General features: G+C 39.6%; 1 protein-coding gene across 1 annotated transcript in view; it reads left to right on the forward strand.

Annotated features, from left to right (window-relative positions):
• The window catches only part of tek (TEK tyrosine kinase, endothelial), a 122026-nt gene that overhangs the window by 28189 nt on the left and 67668 nt on the right, over positions 1 to 26169 (forward strand). The window contains exons 4-8 of the mRNA XM_060839881.1: positions 6542 to 6694; positions 13366 to 13497; positions 21069 to 21203; positions 22387 to 22515; positions 24623 to 24777. Coding sequence (XP_060695864.1) covers positions 6542 to 6694; positions 13366 to 13497; positions 21069 to 21203; positions 22387 to 22515; positions 24623 to 24777 — 704 coding nt within the window. The remainder of the gene's footprint in view (positions 1 to 6541; positions 6695 to 13365; positions 13498 to 21068; positions 21204 to 22386; positions 22516 to 24622; positions 24778 to 26169) is intronic.

A 26169-nucleotide genomic window follows, 5' to 3' on the forward strand; every position in this document is an offset into this window, starting at 1 on the left:
AAGTGCAATGAGACCTCCATCCTTTTGGGAAAATTTGTTAGTGTCATTATTGGGAATTTAAATAATTGACAGGGGAATAGGATGGAGTGAATGTATAATAGTTAATAATGCACAGATAAATGTAGAACAAAGGACAGGTCAGTCTGGCAGACAAAGTGTATCTACTCAAGTTAACACAGTGGAGATCGTAAAGGTTTGGATGCATTCATTTTAATACAAGGGTCATGCAAGTAAGGCAGATAAGTTGAGGGTGTTGATTAACACATAGGGTTATGAAATAATTTCCAGCACAAGCACATGTTTGAGGGAGGGACAGGACTGGTGGCTCAATATTCCAAGGTATTGAATCTTCGGGTGTGATGTGGAGCGGTGTAAAAGAGATAATACTGTAATATTAATCATGGAGTCAATTGCTGCAATAAGGCAAGATGATATCTTTGAAGGCTCCTGAAGTATGGAAAAAAAATGGAGCAATTACATTGTTGTAAGTGTACTATAGATCATAAAATAGTCAGGGAAAGATAAAAGGGCAAATATGTAAGCAAATTTTGCAGAAGTGTAAAAGTAATAGGTAAATAATAATAGGCACTTCTACTTCTCCAATATTAACTGAGATATACAAAGTGAAAAAACTTAAAGGGGGGTTGAGTTCTAAAACTATCTCCAGGATAGTTTTTCTTTAAACTAGCATGTACAAGAACTGAGGGTAAAAAATTAGGTCTGCAGATGCTGGAGATCACAGCTGAAAATGTGTTGCTGGTTAAAGCACAGCAGGTTAGGCAGCATCCAAGGAACAGGAAATTCGACGTTTCGGGCACACTCTCCTCACTCCTGATGAAGGGCTTATGCCCGAAACGTCGAATTTCCTGTTCCTTAGATGCTGCCTAACCTGCTGTGTTTAACCAGCAACACATTTTCAGCTGTACAAGAACTGAGGCAGTGCTCAACCTGATCTTAAAAAAAAAAGGCCAGGTGAGTGGTAGATGAGACACTGTTTTGGTGATTCTCACTATAACTCTATAAGATTTAAAGTAGTCAGGCAAAAGAACAAAGATGGACCAGAAATAAAGGTTTTGAATTGGGGTAAGGTTGATTCTAATATGATAAATCAGTATCTAGAGCAGCTGCTAATATGAAAATTTACATCAGCGTCATGGGAGTCTTTCAAAAGGGAAACTGTAAAATGCAAATTCAACGTAGTCCTGCAAAGGTGAAGAGAGGCACCAAAATAAACAGAGAACCCTGGATATCTTGGAATGTTCCGGATTGGATAAGGGGGAGAAAAAGGGAAGCTTATGGTAGATTTAAAGGGATTGTGATGGCTTAGTGGTATTATTGCTAGATTATTAATCTAGAAATTTAGCTAATGTTCTGGTGACCTGGATTTTAATCTCACTATGGTAGACGGTTCTCTGGAATTAGGAATCCATTGATGACTGTGAAACCATTGCTGATCGTCAGAAATACTCATCTGGCTCACTAATGTCCTTCAGAGAAGGACATCTGCCAACCTCACCTGGTCTGGCCTGTATGTGACTCCAGACTCCCAGCAATGTAGTTGGCTCTCAACTGTCCCCTGAAATGGCTTAGCAAGCCCCATTCAGTTCAAGGACAGCTAAGAACAGCTAAATGCTGGCCAGCCAGTGACACCCACATTCCAGGAGTGAATAAAATTTTAAAAACTGAATATTTAGAATACCAGAAGCTACAAAGGAGTATAGAAAGTATAGGCAATTGCTTAAAAAGTTAGGAAAGTGAAAAGGATGCATGAGAAAACATTGACAGTAAAATAAAGAAAAAATCCCATTTTTATTTAGCATTTATATTGGAAGCAAGAGGATAACGAGAGAAAGAATATGGTTCATTAGGGATTTAAGAGGTGTAAAATATCTTTGAAATTTTTAAATGAGTATTTTGCATCCGTATTTATGATAGAGATGAACAGTACAGATATACAAGTCAGGGAGGAGGACTAATTCTGAACATTCTATAATTGAGAGGTTAGAGGTATTAATTTTTTTTAGCAGGATTAGATAGTGGATAGGTCCCCAGACTCAGATGAGATGAGAATGCTGTGGGAGGAAGGGGAAGATATTGCAGAGGTCTAAGCATTAATTTTCAATCCTCTCTAGCCACTGAAAATGTATCAGAGGACTGAAGGACATCTAAAGTGACACCACAGTTTATGTAGGGTTTTAGAGATAAACCAGGGAACTATAGGCCAGTGGTAGAAAGCTGTGGGAAATTAAATCAGAGGAACAAATTTAATCTTCACTTGGAGAGATGAGGATTAATTGAGAATAGCCAGCATGGCTTTATCAGGTGGAGGTCATGTTTGACAGGTTTGATTGAGTTTCTTGAGGAGGTGACTCTGTGTGCAGAAGAGGGTAGTACAGTGGATGTAGTCTTCATGACTTTTGGCAAGGCTTTTGACAAGTTCTCCAGTGGGAGACAGATCAAAAAGGTCAAAACATGTGGGATCCAGGACAATCTGGCAAATCAGACCTAAAATTGGTTTAATAGCAGGCAGCAGAGGATGGTGGTCAAAGGTTGTTTTGTGACTGGAAGCCAGCATCCATTGGCATACAGTATCTAGACATGAATGTAAGGGGTTTGATCAGTAGTTTGTAATGAGACTAAAAGAACGAGAAGGTCTTAAATTACAGGGCGGTATAGATGGGCTGATCAGATGGACAGAACAGTGACACTTGGAATTAATCCTGAAATGTGTGAAGTGATATATTTGCATTGGCTAACCAGGCAAGGGAATAAACGATAAAGGGTAGAAACTACAAATGCAGAGGGTGTGAGAGAGCATGGTTTGCATGTCACACATCCTTGACAGGATAGATGGATAAGGTGGTTTTTGGGGATGTGGGATACTTGCCTTTATTAGTTGAGGTGTTGAATACAAGAGCGGGAAGGTTATAATGGAGCTGTATAAGACATTAGTTAGGCAAAAAACAGAGAACTGTGTGGAGCTCCACTGCATTATAGGATGGATGTGATTGCAATTGAGGGAATGCAAAGGAGATTTATCTGGATGTTGCCAGAGCTGGAGCATTTCAGCTTTGAGGAGGGACTAGAAAGACAAGGGTTGTTTTCCTTAGAGGAGAGAAGGCTGGAGGTGGACCTGGTTGAGGTGTGCAAAGTTCTGAGGGGTGTAGACAGAAATAAATTTTGCCTTTTAGAAGTGAGATTAATATCTGGGGGGGGGGGGGAGGGTGGAGGAGGAGGGTCATAGATTTGAGGTAAGGGAGGAAAAGATTTAGGTGGGGTTTAAAGAAGATTTTTTCACCAACAGCAGGGTGAATATCTGGAACATACTGTCTGAAAGGTGGAGGCAGAAACTATCACAATATTTATGAAGTCCTTGGATGATAACTTGAAGTGGCAAAGTGTACAAGGTTATGGGGAAAGTGCTGAAAAAATCAAATTAATCTAGATAAGTGCCTGATGATTCGTTCAGACATTATCAACCAAAAGGCCTGTTTCCGTGCTGTAAATCTCTAAGACTCTATGACGTCTTTAAGACACTCCTCATAATCTGTTTTACTCTGACTAATCCCTTGTTCAGAGTCAAGAGTGTGGTGCTAGAAAAGCACAGCAGGTCAGACAGCATCCAAAAGCAGGAGAATCGAAGCAGGAAGGATGTATGACTGAAGCGTTGATTCTCCTGCTCCTTGGATGCTGCCTGACCTGCTGTGCTTTTCCAGCACCCCACTCTCGACTCTGATCTCCAGAATCCGTAGTGCTAACTTTCTCCCGATCCTTTGCTCATCTGTCCTAATGTAACTTTATATGGTTCAATTTCAAAAGTTGTTTGACTATAAAGTTGTGAATTTTAACCATGTTAAAAGTGCTAGTAAATATAAGTTGTTGTTATGCTTTTGTTCGTATGACCATGCATTATTCTATTCATATCTTACTCACTAGTTTCTGAAAAGATGATAATAGTGTCAGTTTTCCATTTCAAGTTCTTGTTAAGTTGACTATCATCTAGCACTATATGAACCAGTTTCTTCAGATATAATCATGATATTTTCTTAAATCTATGGAGATAAAATTCTAATTTAAAACTTACTTTATGGAAAGGCCTTTGTGATCTCAGTGAAGTCTGGTTTCAAAATCTGTGAAATAAATAATTAATTGATTGATTAAATGTCTTATATGGAGACATTTCAAAGGTTAAGAGCTTGATACAAGCTTACAAACAGCAACCATGCATTTTAAAATATATTACTGTACCTAGATACAAAGTTATAAGTACAATTTGCAAGAGGTTTAATGTGACTTTTGACATATTTTCTTTGAAAATATTACCCTCAGTCCCATTCTCCCCATTCTACATTTCCAGTTCATCCAAGTTCCCTTTTTCCCAGGGTGTATCTGTTTCTCTTTGTCTGTCTGTCTCTCCCTCCCTCTCTCACATGCAGGCACACATCTACTCTCCCTTTTTTCTGCACATGAATTTCTTTCATCTCTCTCTTTCTCGCCTGTCTTATGCCTTTCTTGTGCCCTTTCTGTTATGCCCACCACTTTTTCATCTCTTTTTTTGTCTCTTATTTTCTGTTATGCCCTCTTTCAGAATCATAGACTCGTAGGTGCAGGAGGAGGAGGCCATTCAACCCTTCATTTCTGCTCTCTCATCATTATAACATGAATGTCAATCTCCTGCTTTTTCTCTGTAAACTTGCATATTGTTTCTAATTGAATAATCTTTCAATGGTACAATTGAACCTGTCTCCACTCCACTTGGAGGTATACATTCCAGATCCTAACCACTGACTGTGTATAACAAAAATCTGCTCATTTCACATTTATATCTTTTACAAAACACTTTAAAACTGTGCCCTTTGGTTCTTGATCCTTTTACAAGCAGGAATCATTTAATCTTCACCTATTCTGTTCAGACTCATCATAATTTTGGTAATTTACATTCAGTTGCCTCTTAGCCTTTCCTTTCATGGAAACCAATTCTTACCATTCCAGTCTTTTCTCATAACTGAAGTTTTTAGCTGCTCTTTATGTCTGTCTCTATTTCATCTCCTCTCACTCATTATTTCTCTATGTTGTGGTACCAATTCTTTCTGTCCCCGGCTGTGTAGTTATTACTGACTGCGTCTTTTCTTGAGATTTGGGTGCATTCCAGTTTTCTGATTGTGACAGAGGGTTTTCTCATCAGACTTTGGACAAGCACATTGTTTACAATCCTTCCAAATCCCTTCTAAATCTTGGTGGCACATTAGAATATGTGTACAAATAAGAGACTGGAATGTTTGTTCCCAACATAAAACTGGCTACTGTAATTGAACTGCACTTGCACACCTGCACCTGTTCTGTGGGAGTCAGTCCCAGTTTCCAGCATTCCCTGAAAGAAAACACTCCAAACAATCATGTTAGCCAGACCCTTGGTGTTCAACTGTCTTTCTCAGGAAGCTTTCATTGGTTTGTAAGAAGCACAACACATCTGATTCACTTCAAACATGTGTCTATCTGATTTACTTCAAGTTTAAACTTGTTTTTTTACTGCAGAGAACAGGTAGCTTCTGCTAGGAAGAACAACTGAACACCCATCTATTTCTTTTTTTCTGTGTGTACCTGTGTCTCTGTAACTTGCTTCCAGTCACAACCTGTTCAGTTGGCAGAGACCCAATCAGTTTCACTTGTGAAAAAGTTCCTTGGGACTTGATCATCTGCACATTGTAGGAATCCACTAAACAGAGTTCATAATAGGTATCAAATTCCTCGCTGTGAATCATGCAGTTATCCTGGTAAATCCCTGTTTTCAAAAACAGTTATTTCACTTTGCAGCCCATAGTTTTTAACAACATACAGAATAAAAAGGATACAGTTCTTAAAATTACAATTCCACAGGTACAAGAGATATTGCTAAACTAATGCATTAGATTTTGCAATGAGTTTGAAATTGCAGTTCAATTGGGAGCACTCTTGCTGTGGGTTCAATACCCCCATTGAGAGACATGAGCAAAAAATCAAGGCTAACACTTACATTGCATTACTGGCAATTTGCAGCAGCATTGAAGAAGCCATCTTTTGAGTGAGATGTGAGAAAAATGCCCTGCTTTCCCGCTCAGTTAGATGGGAATAGTCCTATGACACTATTTAAATCAGACTGGATGATTCCATCAGGAGTTTGCCTGAGCCAACATTCATCATTTAACTACCATTTATTAAACAGATTATCTGATTGTTATCACATTGCTGTTTGTGTGAGATTATTGTGCACAAATTGCCGACTGCATATCATACCTTACAACAATGGCTAATCTATCTCTCCCTCTCTCTGTGGATCAGTCCTCTGTCTGCATGATAGCAGCATTCTATACACATCTCCAGTTCCCTATTCCTGTGTCTAGAAATTTTTTTTGCTGTAAAGTACTTTGCAACATCCCTAGGACATATAAATATAAGCTTTTATATAAAATGCCAGAGGATTGCACTGCCATTTGTAAACACAATGCTGGCTTCTGCACAAAGTTTATTCTGCAGTTTATAATTTTTCTTTTTATTGTTCCAGATATGTTTTTCTCGTCCGTGCCACGAGATGATGTCACTCATACAGTTGAATGCGCTTTGAGATCAGTCACTGTGAAAGATGCAGGCGTGTACTCTGCATTTTTGATTGGAGGAAATGTTTTAACTGCAGCATTCACCCAGCTGATAGTAAGAAGTAAGATTTGCAGATAATAACTGACAACTTTACTTATTTTAGGCTTCTGCTTGTTTAGTTTTGTATTAATTCCAGAGCTAAAAACAGGTAAATTACAAGAATAGGTTTTTATTTCCTCAAGTACAGAAGCCTGGGGGGAATCTCACTGAGGTGTTTAAGGAGATTAAAATAGTTGATAACATAGATAGAGAGAAACCATTTCCTTTGCTGATGAAAGTCCAGAACAAGAGAGCAGAACCTTGAAACTATTTAGACTTCTCAGTCCTTATACAAAAGGCAACCTAGAACTCTCTCCCTCAAAGTAATCTGTTCAGGGCAGGAGTACTCACAGAGTCATACAGCATGGAAACAGACCCTTCGATCCAACTCATCTATGCCAACCAAGTTTCCCAAACTAAATTAGTCCCATCTGCTTGCATTTAGCCCATATCCTCTAAATTTTTCTGATTTAAATGCCTGAGCAAATATGTTTTAAATGTCATAACTGTACCTGCATATATGACTTTGCCTAGCAGTTCATTTCATATATGCGCCCCCCACTGTGTGAAAAAGATGTCCCTCAGGACCCTTTTAAATCTTCTCCCTCTCAATTTAAACCTATGCGCTCTAATTTTGAATTTCCTTATCTCAGGGAAAATACTTTTGCGATTCACCTCATCTTTGTTACTCATGATTTTATGAACCTCTATAAAGTCACCCCTCAACCTTCTATTCTCCAGGGAAAATACTCCCAGCCTATCCAGCCTCTCCCTATAATTGAAACCCCCCAGTCATGGTAACATGCTGTAAATCTTTTCTGACCTTTTCTATTTTAATAATATCAATCCTATAACAAGGCTACCAGAATTATACACAATACAAAGTTGCCTCAGCAATGTCCTGTACAGCCACAACAAAACATCCCACCTTCTATATTCAATACTCTAGCCAATGAAGTCAAGCTTTCCAAATGCTTTCTTCACCGCCCTGTCTATCTGTGATACTATTTTTAAGGAACTATGTATCTGAACCCCTAACTGTTTGACAACACTCCCCAGGATCCTACCATAAACTGTTTAAATCCTGCCCTGGTTTGTCTTACCAAAATGCAATATCTCATATTTACTCATTTAAACTCCATCCGCCACTCCTCTGCCCATTAGTCCAACTAACCAAGATCCTGTTGTACTCTTAGATAACCTTCTTCACTGTCCACTACTCCACCAATTTAGGTGTCATCCACAAACTTACTAACCATGCTTTCTATATTCTCATCTAGATCTTTTATATAAATGACAAACAGTAGTGGACCCAGCACCGATCCCTGTGGAAAAGAACTTGTCACAGGCGTCCAATCTGAAAACAACCCTCTACCATCACCCACTGGCTCCTACCATCAAACCACCTTTGTATCCGATTGGCTACCTCTCCCTGGATTCCATTTTGATCTAACTTTACTAACCATGTCTACCATGAAGAAACTTGTTGAAGGCCTTGCAAAATTCCATGTAAACAATGTCTACCGCTCTGTCCTCATCTATCTTTTTGGTCACGTATTCGAAAACTCAGTCATGTTTGGGAGACATGATTTCTTGTACACAAAGCCATGTTGAATATCCTCAATCAAATCCAAATGCATGTAAATTCAGTCTCTCAGAATCACTTGCAACAACTTACTCATCATTGGTGTCAGACCCTGGCTTTTCCTTGCAATATATTTTTTTAATAAAGGAACAACATTAGCCACACTCTAGTCTTCAGGTATCTCACCTATGTCTGTAGATGATGATGTAGTTTCTTCCTCAGCTTCTCACAATGTCCTGGATATACTTGATCAGGTTTATTCCTGCCCAGACAGCAACTGAGTCACTGAAGTTAAAGGTCTTTTTCAGCCAGTGCAAAGTGTTTACCTGTGGGCCCTCCATTATAACAGGAGACTGCCTGGTGTACTCTGGCTGCCTCCCTGATGGCTTGTTTTATATTTTTGCAGGTGTTGGCACAGTGCTTTTAATTCACCAATATATCACATGTGTTGGGGTGCCCTGAGAGGTATACAAACATAAAGATTGGCATGGTGGCTTGTGGGGTTATCACTGCTACCTCACAGCATCAGGCAGAGCAGTGATGTTTTCTGTAATGAAAAATGCCATTCCCCTCCTCTCTTGCCTCCCTTTATATCCTTCCTATAGTATCTATGCCCTGGAACATTAACCTTCCAGTTCTGTCCTTCCCTCAGCCATGTTTTCTGTCATAGTTATGATATTCCAAGCCCATGTTTCCATCCATGACCTGAGTGCATCTGCCTTACCAAATAAATGCAGTTTAGTTCTTTAGTTTTATCTCGCTCTCTGCCATGTTCTTACCTGTCTCGTCTATTTAACTTGCTCCCTTTAACTTCTGAGCCATCTTCTTTTCACACTACTGCTTCCCACCCCCCACTCCATAATAGTTTAAATCCTCTCAAGTAACAGTAGCAAATCTCCCTGCCAGGATATTGAGCAGTCCAGTTCGGGTGCAACCCATCTCTCCCATACAGGTCAATTCTGCCCAAGGAGAGATCGCAATGATCCAAAAAAGTGAATCCCTGCCCCCTGCACCATCTCCTCAACCACTCATTGACCCACCCTTTCCTCCTATTCTTAATCTCACTGGCACACGGCTCACTGCAATTGATAGATTTTTGTCTCCTAACGTTTAGGGAATCAAGACAGGTAAATGGTATTGGGACACAGATCAGTCAAGATTCAGAATCTAATTAAGTGTTGTAACAAGTTTGAGGAGCTGAATGATTGTCTTCTGGACCTTTGGAATATGACATGATTTATTCCTTTTCTTGCACTTATATAGATCAGTCACAATAAAAAACTCACCTCTGACCTAATTCTAATATTTTGTATTTTTGTCTAAACTGGCTATGAATCATGAACCTGCACGTGCATGGTTAGAGTTTTATTTTGAACATAGTACTGATGTGTGGTTTTGACTGGGCTGATTTACGATTACTGTATTAGTGGCAGAAATGTCAGAACACAGAGCAGGGTTTCCCTCAATTTTCTCCCTGCCTAATTTCAAAACTGACAAAAAGCAGTGAGTGCATTTGGATTGAAAAAAGTCGAGAACTGTGTGATGAAATGTCTGATAATTGAGAGAAAATCCAGGTCACAGGCTTAGACTTTCCTGAATAGAAGCAGCAATGTACCATTAATAAGGTTAATGGAAATAAATGTTGTAGAGAAGTGTGTAATTAGCCACCGCTTCCCTACCATCCAGCTTCTGACTGATGTATAGTGTGAGTACCGACTCCAAAAAGCACTCTCATTCCATTACACCTATGATACCATTTTCAGATCTCACACTGGTGTCCCAATGGCTATTTACAAGACATTTCTTTCCTTGCTGTTTTGTGATAACTTGGTGCTCTGTGCAACACCTTAATGTTAGCACCGGGGTGGCATGGTGGCTTAATGGTTAGCACAGCTGCCTCACAGCATCAGGGACCTGGGTTTGATTCCAGCCTTGGGCAATTGTCTGTGTGGAGTTTGCACATTCTCCCTGTATCCGCATGGGTTTCCTCATGGTGCTCTGGTTTCCTCCACAGTCCAAAGGTGTACAGGTTTGGTGAATTGGCCATGCTAAATTGCCCTTAGCTTTCAGGAATGTGTAGGTTAGGTGTATTAGTCAGGGGTAAGTATAAGGGAATAGATCTGGGTAGGTTACTCTTCAGAAGGTCGGTGTGGACTTGTTGGGCCCACGGGCCTGTTTCCACACTGTTGTGATTTTATGGTTTCCATGGTTAGCAGGTGAGATGTTCATTTACTATAGGCTTGATTTTGCCAGTCTTCTGGGTAACAGTGGGAAGCAGGAAGCGTGGCTGTGAAATGGTGAAGGAGGGGTTGAATGGAATACAATGGCATTTTGCTAGCAGTGGTGAAGATGCAGGGCATCTATCCCTGCCCAGAGAGTAATTGAGTCACCAAAGTTTCCAGTTAAAGGTCTTTTCCTGCCACAGCAAAGTGTTTACCAGTGGGAGGTGGGCCCTCCATTACAACAGGAGACAGCCCAGGGTATTCTGGCTGCCTCCCTGATGGCTTGATTTTTTTGAAGCAGGAATTGGCACAGTGCTTTTAATTCACCAATATATTACCTGTGTTGTGGTGCCCTGGAAATTGTACAAATATATAGAATGGTATTGTGGCTCAGTTGTTAGCACTGCTGCCTCACAGCATCAGGAACCTGTGGTTGATACCTGTCTCAGGTGACTGTCTGTGTGGAGTTTGCACATTCTCCCTGTGTCTGTGTGTGTTTTCTCCAGCTGCTCAGCTTCCTCCCACAGTCGAAAGATGTGCAGGCTAGGTGGATTAGCCATGGGATATGTAATGTTACAGGGATAGGGTAGGAGGTGGGTCTGGGTGGGCCACTCTTCACATGGTCAATGTGGACCCGATGCCTGAATGGTCAGATTCTACATTGTAGGGATTCTATGATTCTTTGATAAGGTCGGTTATGTTGCACTGACAAAGTTCAACGTGATGGTTGTACTCAAATCTTTATTACTGTTCGCTTGGGAACCCATTGGAGATATGATTTAACCCTGCAACATTAGTGACTCTCAATCCTGTTCATTGATCATTTCCTCAGTTCCAGTTTTCCCAATAAAACCTTGTTGTGTCACCCTGAGAGTCACTGGTTATGGAGAATAGGCAGAAAATTGTAGTTCAGACCTCAATCAGATGAGCCATGATTTATTAAATGTTAGAGAAGGTTCAATGGGCTAAGTGGCCTACTCTTGTTTATAGTTCTTAGGATATTTCTCAGTAAATGTAGTTTGCCCAGTTTGATGAATGTGGCATCAATTAAGTCCTTGACACATATCCATCACTCAGGAGAGGGGACTCAGACACAGAGAATGCATTTTCAAATGAATAAAAATCAGAAATGTTTGTTTAAATTATACCACAAATAACAGTAAGACTCTGTTGAAATCAACTTCTGATCTATGTTATTTAATATCCAATCCTTTTGCCTTTACATTATAACTGTCAACACTATTGATTATGTGAATAAATCATTTTAGGACATGGTTTGTAGGTATTGATTTGCCTCTCCTATCTGTCTGACTTCCTCCAACCTGATAAACTTCAAGAAATCTACACTACTCCAACTCTGACCTCTTCAGCTTACCCAATGGAAACAAAGAAAGAGCAGGAGTGGGCAATTCATCCCTTAGAGCCTGCTCTGCCCTTCAATACAATCATGGCTGATTATTTAACTCAGTACTCTGTCCTTGCTTTCTTCCCAAATCCTTTGATCCTTTTAACCCTCAGAAATATATCTGCCTCCTTGAAAAGGTTTACTGTTTTGGCCTCAGCCACTTTCTGTGGCAGAGAATTCCATATGCTCACTACTCTCTCTGGGTAAAGAAAGTCTTCCTCATCTCAGTCCTAAATGGCCTATTTTGTATCCTTAAACTGTGTTCCATGGTTCTGGACTTCCTGGTTATTGGGAACATCCTTTATACATTTACCTTGTCTGATCCTGTTGAATGTTATAGATGTCTCTGAGATCCATCACAACTCCCCCACCAATCGTCTAAACTCTAGTGCATGTAATCAAAACCAATCAGTCTCTCAATCATCTTTGCTGCATTCTGTCCATAATCAGGACATCCTGTCTCAGATAAGGAGACCAAAGCTGCACACAGTACTCTAGGATTGGTCTCAACAAGGACCTCTTCAACTGTAGCAAGACATCCCCGCTCCTGTACTCAAATTTCTTACTATGAAGGCCAGCATACTAGTTGCCTTATTCACTACCTGCTACCCTTACATACTTACTTCCAGAGACGGGTGGACAAGAGCACCCGGGTCTCATTGCACCTCTCCCAATTGGTCACCGTTCAGATTTCTGTTTTTCATAACAAAATGCATGACTTCACATTTATCCACATTATACTTTCATCTGCCTTGCATTTGCCCACTTGACCAAATCACACTAAACATCTGTGCATCCTTCTTACAGCTTACCCTCATGATTGTTATTACCGCACCATTGGTGATAATGTTTTCAGCTGCCTTGGCACCTCACTCCAGAATTTTCTCTCACAACTTGTTTCTTTAAGGCACACTTTAAAACCTGCCTCTGTAATTAAGTTTTTGGTCAGCTAGAAGCACAGAATCCCTACAATGTGGAAGCAGGCCATTTGGCCCATCGAGTCTACACTGACCCGCCAAAGAATATCCCACCCAGATTCACCTCCCCACCTTATGCCAATAACCCTGCATTTCCCATGGCTAACCTAGTCTTGCCTATACATCCTTTGACACTGTGAGCAATTTAGCATGGCCAATCCACCTGAGCTGCACATCTTTGGACTGTGGGAGGAAACCAAATCACCTGGAGGAAATCCACACCGATATGGGGAGAATGTACAAGCTCCACACAGACAGCCCGAGGCTGGAATCGAACTTGGATCCCTGGTGCTATGAGAGAGCAGTGCTAACCACTAAGCCACCAAGTCCACTCCCACCTGTTAAGATCTTAATTTATTTGATAATTAAATACCTTGAGACATTACATAGCTAAATAAATACAAATCTTTGTTGAGCAAATGTTCTTTAAATCAGTCTTTTGTTGTGTTTAGTTGAAATATTGAACAGTTTTAATATATTATTGCTGAAATATTGGTGTTACAGAATGTGAAGCTCACATGTGGGGAGCTGACTGCTTAAAACACTGTCCAGTCTGCCTGAATGGAGGGATTTGCAATGATGAGACAGGAGAATGCATCTGTCCACCAGGCTTCATGGGGGAGCGATGCAAAACAGGTATGAATTTCATAATTTGAATAAAGCACCTAATTCCTACATATCTGGAAGTGATCTTAAACCAGGGATTTAATAAATGGTTTCCGGTTGGAACAATTAAAGTAATAGACTGTTTGAGCTATAACCTGTTCGTAGCTTGAGCAACTGAAGCTCAGATTTTTTAATGTGGGAGTTGAATGACAATCATCAGAGAAGATGTAACCTCTATTCCACAAAACTATCATCTTAGGATAGGATCTTCTGATTTGGTCATTGGTTAGGGAAAGGATGGTGTGACTGCAAGTGAGGCAGGTAAAGGGACCCAGAGGGCAAGAGTACAACAGCTTCATCCTTTGCAATTGGCTGTCTGGTTGAGGTTTTTGTTATTTGGATGAGAGTGAGGGCTGCAGGCTGGATGGGTCAACTGATCCGGGCATTGTGTTATAGAAAGTCATGCAGGTCAGGGGAACAAAGACAAAGGTAGTGTTAGAAGATACAACACAGTGAGAGGGATTGACACTGCCCTCTGCAGCAAAGAGCAAGGATGCAGACATCTGCGTCGGTTGCCCAAGACTAGGGTTTGGGATCTTGGTACAAATTTGTGGAGACAAATTTACAGTGGAAGGGAGAAGATCCAATCATCATGATCAATATAGGGACAAATGATATAGGCAGATCAAGGCAAAAGATTCTGCATCGTCAGCATGAGGAGCTTGATGCCAAATTAAGAAGTAGAAACCCAAGGGTCATAATCTCTGGATTATTACTAAGCAGAGTTAAAATTAGTGTAAAGCAAAAAGGTTACAGCAATTAGTGCTTGTCTTAAAGACGGGTATGATAAAGTGTGTTTCAGTTCAGAGGACACTGGCCCCAGTGCTAAGGAAAGTGGTAGCAGTACACTAGGACAGTCTGCACCTGAACCATACCGCAATAAATGTTCTAGTGAGTGGAAAACTAGGGAAATAAGAGAGGTTTTTAATCTAACTAGTGGGGGCAAAGGAAAAAGTTTAGGAAGACGTAGCAAATCAGAAGCAAGACATTACAGAAAGTAGTGATTGAGAAATGATAAATGGACTGTGACAGGTTAGGATAAAGAATACACATTAATGAGCAGGTTAATAGGTAAGTTAAAAGTTATAAAACTAATAAAAGGACAAAGCCAAAGACTGTGTATCTGAATGCAAGTAGCATACAAAAAAAATAAACTGATGGCACAAACAGAAATAAATAAATACAATCTGACAGCCATTTCAGAGACAGGATGACCTAGATTGAGACCTGAATTTTGAAGGGTATATGACATTTAAGGAGAGGAAATCAAGAAAAGAGAAATGCTTGATCTGTTCATGAATAATGCTATTCGCACAATAGACAGCAATAATCAGAGTTCAAGAAATCCAGACGAGGAAACGTTTTGGAATGGTAAATGATAAGAATCCACTTATGCAAATGGCGTGCAATCCCCTCATGGTAACTACACAGGATGGAGTATGAAAGGGAGAAACAATGTGAACTTGTCAGAAAGGTATGGAAATAATTATTGGAGATTTTAATCTATGTGGTGATTGAAAAAATCAAATGAACAATGATAGCCTAAGTAAAGAGCACATAGAATATTTTAAGAATACTTTCATAGGACAATACATTCTGGAGCACCTAAGGAACAACGGCCACAATATTGAAATTTACATTCAGTTTGAGGAGGAGAAATAGGAGTCTAAGATTGGTATGTTAAATGAAAATAAGTGTAGTTATCAGGGCATGAACACAAAGCAAACTAAAAGAGTCTGGAAAATTAGATTAAGGGATAGTGTAAAGACTGCATCATTTTATTTTCTGCATTTTTGATTGTGGACTACATTGGGGGAAAAAAACAGTTTTGAAACCAAGGACTGTAGAAGGAATTGCTGCACATTTAAAAAAAAAGCGTCAGTGAAATCCTTTGCATATGGCATTTACAGTGGTACTTAGTTCAAGCAGTTATTTTCTCCCACCAGTAACTGTAAGCTGTTACCTTTAACCAGTAACTAAGAAACTTTGCAGTTTGTACACCAATTGCCCTGTGCCTTCTGCATACATGGGAAAGAGTCTGGAGAACGGAAATTCATGAACAGAAAGTCTTGGCAAGCAAGAGTTAGACCAATGGGTCTGTTTCCATGCTGCGTGACCCTATGACTCTATGAAAAAGGAACACCTCAATTAATCCTGTGGACTAATATTGTTTTACTCAGTATTTTTCCCTCTCCCCATAAATCATTTTTTTTGCCTATAACTGTTCATATATATGTGTAGGTGTTTTTAAAAAGGATTCAATTTTAAACTAGGAAAGCCATTTGTTGGTAGTTCATAGCTGTTTACTTGTGATAAGGATTTACTTATCTGTAATAAGTAATAATTCTTGTTAAGCAGAAGAACTGGTCTTCTGTTACTTGATTCCAACGATGTGTAAATTGAAGACTTTGCATGTTGTGATTAAATCATTAACATGTGTGACAACCCCAGGGTATTGGGGCTGGGGAATCAGTGTACTTTCCAAAAGGATCATAACAATAGGTAAATAGAGATGCTGTTTAAAGGAATGTTACAGAACAGATACATTCCAACAAGAAAGAAAAGCCACCTTCAGAGGTTAACTAAAATAACTTAAAGAAAATTTCAAGTGTAAAGAAAAAGCATATTATTAAATGAAAAATTATGTCAAATTAGAAGCTTGATAGAATATATAAAACAGTAATGAATGAATAAAAAATTAATCAGGAGGGAAAAAGTAGAATATGGAAGACAGCTAGCTAGAAATATGAAAACAGATAGTAAGCATTTTTAAAAGGCTAAAAGGTTAGAAAAGAATGTAAAAGAGATAAAAAGTGAATGTTGGTTCAATGGACTGTGAGACTAAAGAATTAATGATTAAAAATCTATTGATTTTCAATCAGTAAGGGAATAAAAGGTTACGGGTAGAAGGCAGGAAAGTGGAGTTGAGGGTTATCAGATCAGCCATGATCTCACTGAATGATGGCGCACGCTTGAAAAGCATGGAAACAGACCAATCAGACCAATGCCTCTATAACGACCAAGTTTCCCAAACTAAACTAGTCCAATTTGCCTGTGTTTGGCCCATATCTTTGTAAAGCTTTCCTATGCATATATCTGGCCAAATGTCTTTTAAATGTTGTATCTATACCTGCATCTATCATTTCTGGTAGTTCATTCCACATATAAACCACTCTGTGTGTGAAAACGTTGCCCCTCGGGTCCCTTTTAATTCTTTTTCCTTTCACCTTAAACCTATGCCCTCTAGTTTAGAATTCCCCAACCCTGGGGTGAAGACCTTGGTTATTCACCTTATCCATGCCCCTCTTGATTTTATAAACCTTTATAAGGTCACCCCTCAACTTCCTATACTACAGTGAAAAAAGTCTGAGCTTCTCCAGCCTTTCCTTATAACTCACACTCTGTAGTCCCAGTAACATCCTTAGAAATCTTTCCTGTACCCTCTCCAGTTTAATAATACCCTTCCTGTGGCAGGGCAACCAGATCTGTACACAATTCTCCAAAAGCAGCCTCACCTATGTTCTGTATAACTGTAACATTATACCCAAACTCCTGTACTGAAAACTCTGAGCAATGAAGACGTGTGTGTCAAATACCTTCTTTACTACTCTGTCTACTTGTGACACAATGTTCTATGAAGTATGTCCCTGAATCACCAGGTCTCTCTAATTTCTACAACATACCCCAGGGCCCTACCATTAACTTAACTAAAAGAGACTGCAAGCGAATTGAATAGTTATTTTGCTTTACCCTTCACTATACAAGGTAAAAGTAAAGTTCCAGAAATAGTTGTACATCAGAAAGTGAAAAGGAGGGAAAAACTCAAGAAAATTGCAATCACCAGGGAAGTAGTACTACTAAACTAGTTAGAGTTGTCAGCTAACAAATCCTGTGTCCTGATTAACCTCATCATAGGGTGGTAAAAGTGAATTGGTTAATGTATTAGTATTAATTTTCTAAATTCGCTAAATGCAGTGAATTAGATAGAAAAATAGTAAATGCAACTCTTTTATGGAAGAATTTACAAATCAGAAAAATACAATCCAGTTAACTTAACATCTGTCACGATATTAGAAACTAGAGTGGGACACTTAAAAATAAAACTGAAAGTAATAAGTGATATCAATGTAGTTTTGTGAAAAGAAAATTATGCTCAATCAATTTACAACAGACCTTTAGAGAAGTGGCATGTTCTATGGAAAAATGTGAACCAGTGGAAGTACTGTACTTAGATTTCCAGAAAACATTTGATTTAGTGCCAGACCAAAGGTTATTGCAAAAACTAAAACATTTGTTTTGGTGTTAAACTATTTACATGGAGACAAGATTGATTGGCTATCAGAATACAAAGATTGTGCATAAGTGGGTCATTTTCTATTTAGCAAGGTGTAGCAAGTGGTGTGCCACAGGGATTACTGTAGGATTTGCTACTTTTACAACTTACATAAATGACTTGGATGAAGGGACCAATGATCTGGTTGCTAAATATGCTGATGACATAAAACATTTGGAAAATGAGTTGTGAGGAGGACATTTGAAAGCAACATAGTTATATGGAGAGTGTGAGGGCAAAGACAGTGGCTCAGTGGTTAGCAATGCTGTCTCAGGGTCCCAGGTTCGATTCCAGTCTCAGGCAACTGTCTGTGTGGAGTTTGCACATTCTCCCCGTGCCTGCGTGGGTTTCCTCTGGGTGCCCTGGTTTCCTCCTACAATCCAAAGATGTGCAGGTTGGGTGAATTGGCCATGTTAAATTGTCCCATAGTGTTCAGGGATGTGTAGTTTAGGTGCATTAGTCAGGGGTAAATGTAAGGGAATGGGTGTGGGTGGGTTACTTTTTGGAGGGTCGGTGTGAACTTGTTGGGCTAAATGGCCTGTTTCCATACAATAGAGATTCTATTGAAAGACACGACAAATAGAGAATGATGTGGGAAAATATGAAATTGCCTGTTTCGGCAGGAAGAACAAACAGAAGCATATTATCTATACAGTGAGAGTTGCAGAGCTCTGAGGTGCAGAGGAATCTGGTGTCATCATTCATGGATTATAAAAGGTTAGTAAGCAGGCACAGCAAAAAATTAAGCCAATCGAATGATGTTATATATTGCAAGGGGAACTGAATACTAAAGTAAGGAGGTCATGTTTCAGACATGCAGGGCATTAGTGAAACTACTTCTGGAGTTTGGTACACAGTATTGGTCTGCTTATTTTAGACAGCATGGAAATGTGTTGGAAGCAGTACAGAGAAGGTTTATAAAATCAGGAATGGGTGGTTGTTTTATGAGGAGAAGTTAAATAGGCTAGGGTTGTATCCAATGGAATTAACAAGAATAAGAGAGAACTTGATTGAAACATAATAGATCCTGTGAAATATATGTGAAAAGAATGTTTCCTCTTGTGAGAAAACGTAGAACTAGTAACCCTCCTTTAAAAATAAGGGGTCACCTATTTAAGACTGAAATAAAGAGAATATCTTTTTCTTAGTGTTGACAATTTTAGAATTCTCTTCCTCAAAAGGTGGTGAAAGCAGTGTCTTTGAATATATTTAAGGCCAAGATTTACAGATTCTGAAGAGGCCGAAGGAGCATCAGGCTAACTGAGAATATGAGTTAGTTATTACAATCGGATCAGCTATAATTTGATTGAATCGTGATGTAGGCTTGATGGGTCGAGTGACCTACTCCTGATCTTAATTCATATGTTCTAGTGTGCATATCTGTAAGTGTTTTTGGGTATCCTGTGTCCTTAAAAGTCCAATAGAAATGAAAATCTTTGTTTTAGCAAATCAAAAATTGCACATATTGTTAAATCAAACTGGTAAATAGATTAATAACAAACCTGTCCTGAAAAACAGATATAAATATTTAATTATCACTTAAGCTTCCCTTTTAAAGAGGTAAAAACAGAACTCTGTAACTTTATTCTAAAATTGCATGAGAAATTTTAGATTTGGAAACTGTTGTCTTTAGTACCCTTGATCAATTTCCAGAATCTTATAGTCTGGCAAAAGTTGAATGAGTTCAGTCAGCTCAGCCTCCTTTGTTCAATTCCATACTAGTTCTTATGAAAATCGGGAACACAGAGAGTATAAAACTTGAGGCTACTCACACCATCAGTACTTAGCCTGGACATTGCCTATATTGAGCCAATGTCATGACAAATTTATGTCACCACAGATAGCAGTTATAAAGACACAGCGTGAACTATTTTAACTGTGCTGACTGTCTCTTGTTGGTTGGTGAGTTCTGTGCTTATCCAGTGATAGACTCTACTGAGTTCACTCAAAGTTGTAGTTTTAGTAGTAACTGAAGTGATGATCTTTGTTATATGATTTTGAGTGTAACCGTAAACAGTTACAATAGGCAGTTGCTAAATGGTGACCATCCGCTTATCAAAAGTATGTTTACAGTACTTACATTTGATACTGCTATTCACTGTATGTGATAAACAAATCATAATGATCTAATGCACCTACTAATTGTGGTCAGGGACTATTATCAGTGCTTGAATTAAAGGTGCAGAATCCTGATTTCCCATCTGTAGCTGGAAATCTATGTTCAGCTTCACTCGAAAATATCCATCCTTTTGTGGATCTCACTGCGTAAGCTGTCACCATCAACTCACACACAGGACTGCAGGATTTGGCTTTCCAATTCTGACCCATCATTTTTCCCTCCAGATTATAACTTTTCTTACCAGTCATATTTCCACCTGTTGCAATCTCATAGTGTTAAACTCCCTTCTGGCTTTGGTTGCCTTTCTGCAACGTGGGTCGTGACTAATCAGCAGATAATCCTGATCCTGGCTGCTGCTTGCTGCTCCCAAGGTTGAATCAGGCACTGAGCTGAAGTGTGAACTTAATGCAGAATATTCTGATGAATTTAAAAAGTTAACATTAGAAGTTAGTTGTAGAGGGAAAAGTTAGTAAGAACAGATAGGGTTATAACAACTGTTTTTGGTATTATGGTTGTTTGAGGGTTTTATTGAAACAAGTCAATTTCTGCAATGATTAAAGTCACTCATTCCTTGGCTAATCACTCTGGCTAGCCTATGTTATCTGCTCCCCATTTGTTGGAGGCACAGTTCTGTATCATTATTTCATCCTCTTTCATTGCCTAGACCCCCCTACATGTCTGTTATATGAAACAAAAAGAAATTAGTCCTGGGATCATACCTGTGGCCTCATTTTCGGCCCACATCCACATCTTGTCATACAAATGCAATAATAGTTTTGCTAAAATATGTGAGGGGTACATTTTTTTACATAGAAAATTGTGGAACAATAATTATTTCAACATGGGAAGTTTTTGAGGCAGTGATCACTGCAACTTTGAAAAAGAATTGGATACAGAGCTGAAGCAGAGGAAGAAACGGGATGAAAGGATAGAACAGGGCAGGGACATTAGGCTTGCATTGTTCAAGCAAAGAGCTGACAAAGACAAGGAGGCTGGAATGCTCTTCACTAGAACATAAATCTGTCGTTCATGAGCAATTTGCATTGACTTCACACTGATTGTACCTCATTAAAATTCTTTGACTTCTAGCATGTGGGCAAAATACATACGGGAGAAACTGCACACCATGTACCGGAGGAACTTGTCATTTCTCCATGTTCTGCTTACCTGCCCCTTATGGCTGCTCTTGTGCTACTGGATGGAAAGGACTTCAGTGTGACCAAGGTACAATTGTAAAGAAGCAGTAAACCTTTACCGCTGCTCCTTCACCACCTGACGCCTGGAGGAAGAACGCCTCATCTTCCGCCTCGGAACACTTCAACCCCAGGGCATCAATGGGGACTTCACCAGTTTCCTCATTTCTCCTTCCCCCACCTCACCCCAGTTCCAAACTTCCAGCTCAGCACCGTCCCCATGACCTGTCCTACCAGCCTATCTTCTTTTCCACCTATCCACTCTACCCTCCTCTCTGACATATTACCTTCATCCCACCCCCATCCACCCATCGTACTCTTTGCTACCTTCCCCCACCCTTCTCCCTAACCTATCACCTCCATCCCCACCCCCACTCACCTATTGTACTCTATGCTACTTTCTCCCCACCCCCACCCTCCTCTCATTTATCACTCCACCCTCCAGGCTCTCTGCCTGTATTCCTCATGAAGGGCTTTTGCCCGAAATGCCGATTTTCCTGTTCCTCAGATGCTGCCTGAACTGCTGTGCTTTTCCAGCACCACTCTACTCCAGAATCTGTTTTCCAGCATCTGCAGTTATTGTTTTTACCGAGTAAACCATGACACTCAACTCTAAATATCAAATGCTGTACTTTATTCCAAAAATCCTGAAAGTGATCACATACTCTTTGATTCTGTACAGCCTATGACATAGAAACCTCTTCATTAGCGACACAAAATTTACCTCATAAAATAATATAATATGTTCGTTAGTTTCCATAAGCTTATACATTTTAAAAAAATATAAACCTCAAAATTAATTTGGGGAGATCAACTAATTTAATGTGAGAGTGAAAGTTGACATGTAAACACTCATTGTACATCAGTAAAACTCTTATCTTCTAACCAGTAACAGAAAAAAAGACATTATTATATCTATTGCCTCTTATATCATAACTGCTGTTTATATTCACGCTTGCTGCCTCTGTCTTGGGAAAAATTCATAATTGGAAAAGCACTACTGTCACTATGTCTGTATTTCATTATTTGCATGAAACAGATGTTTTGGCCCTTTGGTCATTATGCTGTGATGTGATTGAAGGTTTTCTGAACTATAATGGAATTAAAACATTCAATCATATTCCAGACTTTTGAGAGGGTCCTTCAAAAGTTCACTTTGTTGACCATGATTTATTATGAAAAATTGGTTTTACTGAGCTTTTTTTTGCTTTCAGCCTGTGATCCTGGTTTTTATGGGGCTGACTGTCGGCTCAAGTGTGATTGTGTTAATGGTGGAGAATGTGATCGCTTTGAAGGATGCCTGTGTCCTGTTGGATGGCAAGGCCTACACTGTGAGAAGGAAGGTAAAGCAAAATTACATAATAACAAAATGTCAACGAGTGCAACTTAAGATGGAGGTAATGTCACAAAGGGCTACACACAAATTTAGAAAATGGAATGTGACATAGATAGACAGGTTTAAAGAATAAGGAGAGGCTGAATAGCCTCCTCAAGTTATGATGTAACCCAAATTGAGGTTTTTATATATGAGAAAATAATTATTGGCAGAATTGTCATTCCATTACTGAATCACAGCCTGCTTTGTAAGATTGAGTGAGAACACATTGGGTTATGTATAATGCCTCTCTGGGATTGAAACATTGGTCAGTGTTTACATTTCTAACAGAGTGTGTACTCATAATGCCAAAATAGCCCTCGCGTGTGTGCAGACACAGCCAATGCTATGACAAATCAGGCCACAGGAAGTGTCTACACATGATATCACCACATCCTGTGCACGGTGATGTCAGCATCCATGCATGCACTTCTGATATGGGCACTGGGGAGGCTGGGGTCAAGGTTATGGGAGTCATAAAGTGAAGGGCTGGGGCTCACAAAGTGAAGCTTTCCCTTCTCAGGAGCAGTGGGAGACTGTACCTGGAGTGGAGGAAGGCCAACATTAGGAGGCAGCCTTTGTTTTATTCAGTGGTGAAGAGGATGGCATGGAATGAAATGCAAACTGTATATATTTCTAAAAATTCAAATTTTAAGAACCTTTTCATACATATAATTTCTGCAGCACCATGTTTCAAACTGGCTGGTACTTGCTATCGTTTATCGTTTATGTTGGCTTCCTCCTTGTGCATGCATGCTCTATACAACTCAAGGACATTACTGGCTAGGCCAGCATTTGTTGTTCATTCCTAACTACCCTGGAGAATGCACTGGTGACTTGCTTTCTTGATTTGCTGCAGTCCTACATGTTGCAGTTGTACAAGACATTGGTTAGGCTACTTTTGGAATATTGTGAGCAACTCTGGTCTCCCACCAATCAGAAGGATGTTGTGAAACTTGAAAGGATTCAGAAAAGATTTACAAGGATATTGCCAGGGTTGGAGGGTTTGAGCTAAAGGCAGAGACTGAAAAGGCTGGAGTTTTTTTCCCTGGAGTGTCGACGGCTGAGGTTTATAGAGGTTTACAAAATCATGAGGGGCATGGATAGGGTAAATAGACAAGGTCTTTTTCTAGGGTGAGGGAGTCCAGAACTCGAGAATGTAGGCTTAGAGGTGAGATGGGAAAGATATAAAAGAGACCTAAGGGACAACTTTTTCACGCAGAGGATGGTCCATGTATGGAATGAGCTGCCAGAGAAAATGGTGGAGGCTGGTACAATTACAACATTTAAAAGACAACTGGATGGGTATATGGATTTAGGAGGGATATAGGCCAAGTGCTGGAAAATGGAACTAGATTAATTTAGGATATCTGTTCAGCATGACGAGTTGGACCGAATGGTCTGTTCTGTGACTCTATGACTCTTATGTTGGAACATCTGCGAAGGTGTTAGGAAGGGATTTCCAAGATTTTAATCCAGCAACAGTGAAGATTCACACCTAAGGTAAGGCTGCTTGTGCAGCACCAGAGGATTAATCTTGTCTTAAAGAAAAAGCAGCTGGATCAATTCAACAGGCCACACAGCATCAAATGTGAAACAGGTTTCACATCAATTATCTTTAATCAGGACAGAAGTAAGTTAGAAACTTAACAGTGTTTTAAGCAAATACAGAAACCAAGAAAGAATGGTGGAGGAAAAACAAAAGGGAATATCATGATAGAGTGGAACACAGGAGGGATTAATTGAAAAGAGGACAGCATCCAAATATGGTTCAGTTCACGTTCCCTTTTATTTTATATCTGTTACTGGCCTTGAAATTGCTGGCATAAGAATGTCCCTCTTGATGGCTTCCAGTGCTAATCCCTCCTGAACTTTAAAAACTACAGTTACTTTGGCATACAGGGGCCATCACCGACATGTCCATAGCCACTGTCCATCCTGTGTTCAGAATCTACACTGCTAGATTACCCTTAAAGAGGAGCCCAACCCCTGCACTCTGACTCCAGCACTCATTACAGAATGTTTTATCGAAAAAAATAGTCCTGCAATTTGTGAAATCCTATTTTACCTTGCAGGTTTTGGAGAAGTCCCTTTTCAGTTGGTCAGTCCTAGTAGCAGCATTGAGGCAAATGCTGGAGTGACCTTAGAACTCAACTGTACTGCAACAGGATATCCACTGCTAGTGCACGGTGACATTCAGCTCCTTACACCCCATGGGAATAAAGTAAATGTAAGTACCTGAGCAGAGTAACAGGTTTCTACAGCTCTCTCAATACCACTTTGCTTGATGCCTTTTCTTAATGGGTTGGAGCTTAGCTCTTATAAGTCCCTACATATTGGGTTTCTGATATCTGTAAGGAGGATTGAGGCCTTGTCAATTCACAATATTACTGTTTATCTCCAGACATCTGGTGAGAATCCAGAATCAACTGAATGGAATTTCTTTCATAAATGAGACAGAATCCTCATTTTACATAGAATTTACATTATTGAAACATTCAGCCCAACAATGTCCACACAAGCTTTATCCCACCATAATGCACTGAATTACCATATGATTCTCTTCTTCCTCTTGTGTTCTCAAGTTTCTCCTAAAGTACGCTGGTGTCACTTTGTTTTCTGATGTTATGATAATCAATGACTCCTGAAATGCAACTACTCTTATTCTAATTCCATGGGCAGCAGTTTCACTTGATATCAAGGTAGCATTTGACAAAGGAGACATCAACGCGACCTAGAAAGATTGAAGGCAGTAAAAATCTCTTTCGACTAATTATCATCATGCCTAACACAAAGCTGGGTGGTGGTGATTAGAGACCAATCATCTCTGTACTAAGACATCATTGCAAGAGTTTTTTTTAAACAATTCATTAGTGGGATGTGGGTGTTGCTGGCTGGGCTAGTATTCATCTTGCATCACAATTGCCTCAAAGGCAGTTCAGAGATACCCACATTGTTGTGGATCTAGAGTCACAGGTAGAGCAGCCTAGTTAAAGGACAGCAGATTTTCTTCCCTAAAGGACATTAGGGAACCAGGTGGATTTTTAACAATGATTGACATGGTTGTCTTTGGGCCAGCTTTTTATTCTAGATATTTTACTGAATGAATTTCTTCATCTGCCATGGTGGGATTCAAAACCCTTTCCCTAAAAAATTGATCTGGAGTTCAAGATTACTTGTCCAATGACATGACCACTGTGCTAGCACCTCTTTCTTAACTGCTTCATCAATAACCTGCCTTCCATTGTAAGGCCAGACATAACAGGTCATTTACTGATGATGTAAGGTGGGTTGTGTTGTAGAACAGAGGGACCCAGGGGTAAAATATGTAAAATTCTTTGAAGTTTGTGTCATATATAGACAGGGTGGTTAAAAAGGTGTTTAGCATGCTTGCCATACTTGCTCAGACTTTTGAGTATAGGAAAGTTGAGTTGGAAAGTCATGTTGAGAGTGTACAGCACATTGGTGAGGCCTCTTCTGGAATAAGCATTCTGTTCTGGTCGCTCAGTTATACAAAGGATATTATTAAGCTGGAGATGGTTCAGAAGGGATTTACCAGGATGTTGATTGGTATGGAAGGTTTGAGTTATTAAAAAAAAGGCTGGGTAGGCTGGGGCATTTT

The sequence above is a fragment of the Hemiscyllium ocellatum genome, chromosome 2 (assembly GCF_020745735.1).
Source record: "Hemiscyllium ocellatum isolate sHemOce1 chromosome 2, sHemOce1.pat.X.cur, whole genome shotgun sequence".
NCBI classification, from domain to species: Eukaryota; Metazoa; Chordata; class Chondrichthyes; order Orectolobiformes; family Hemiscylliidae; genus Hemiscyllium; species Hemiscyllium ocellatum.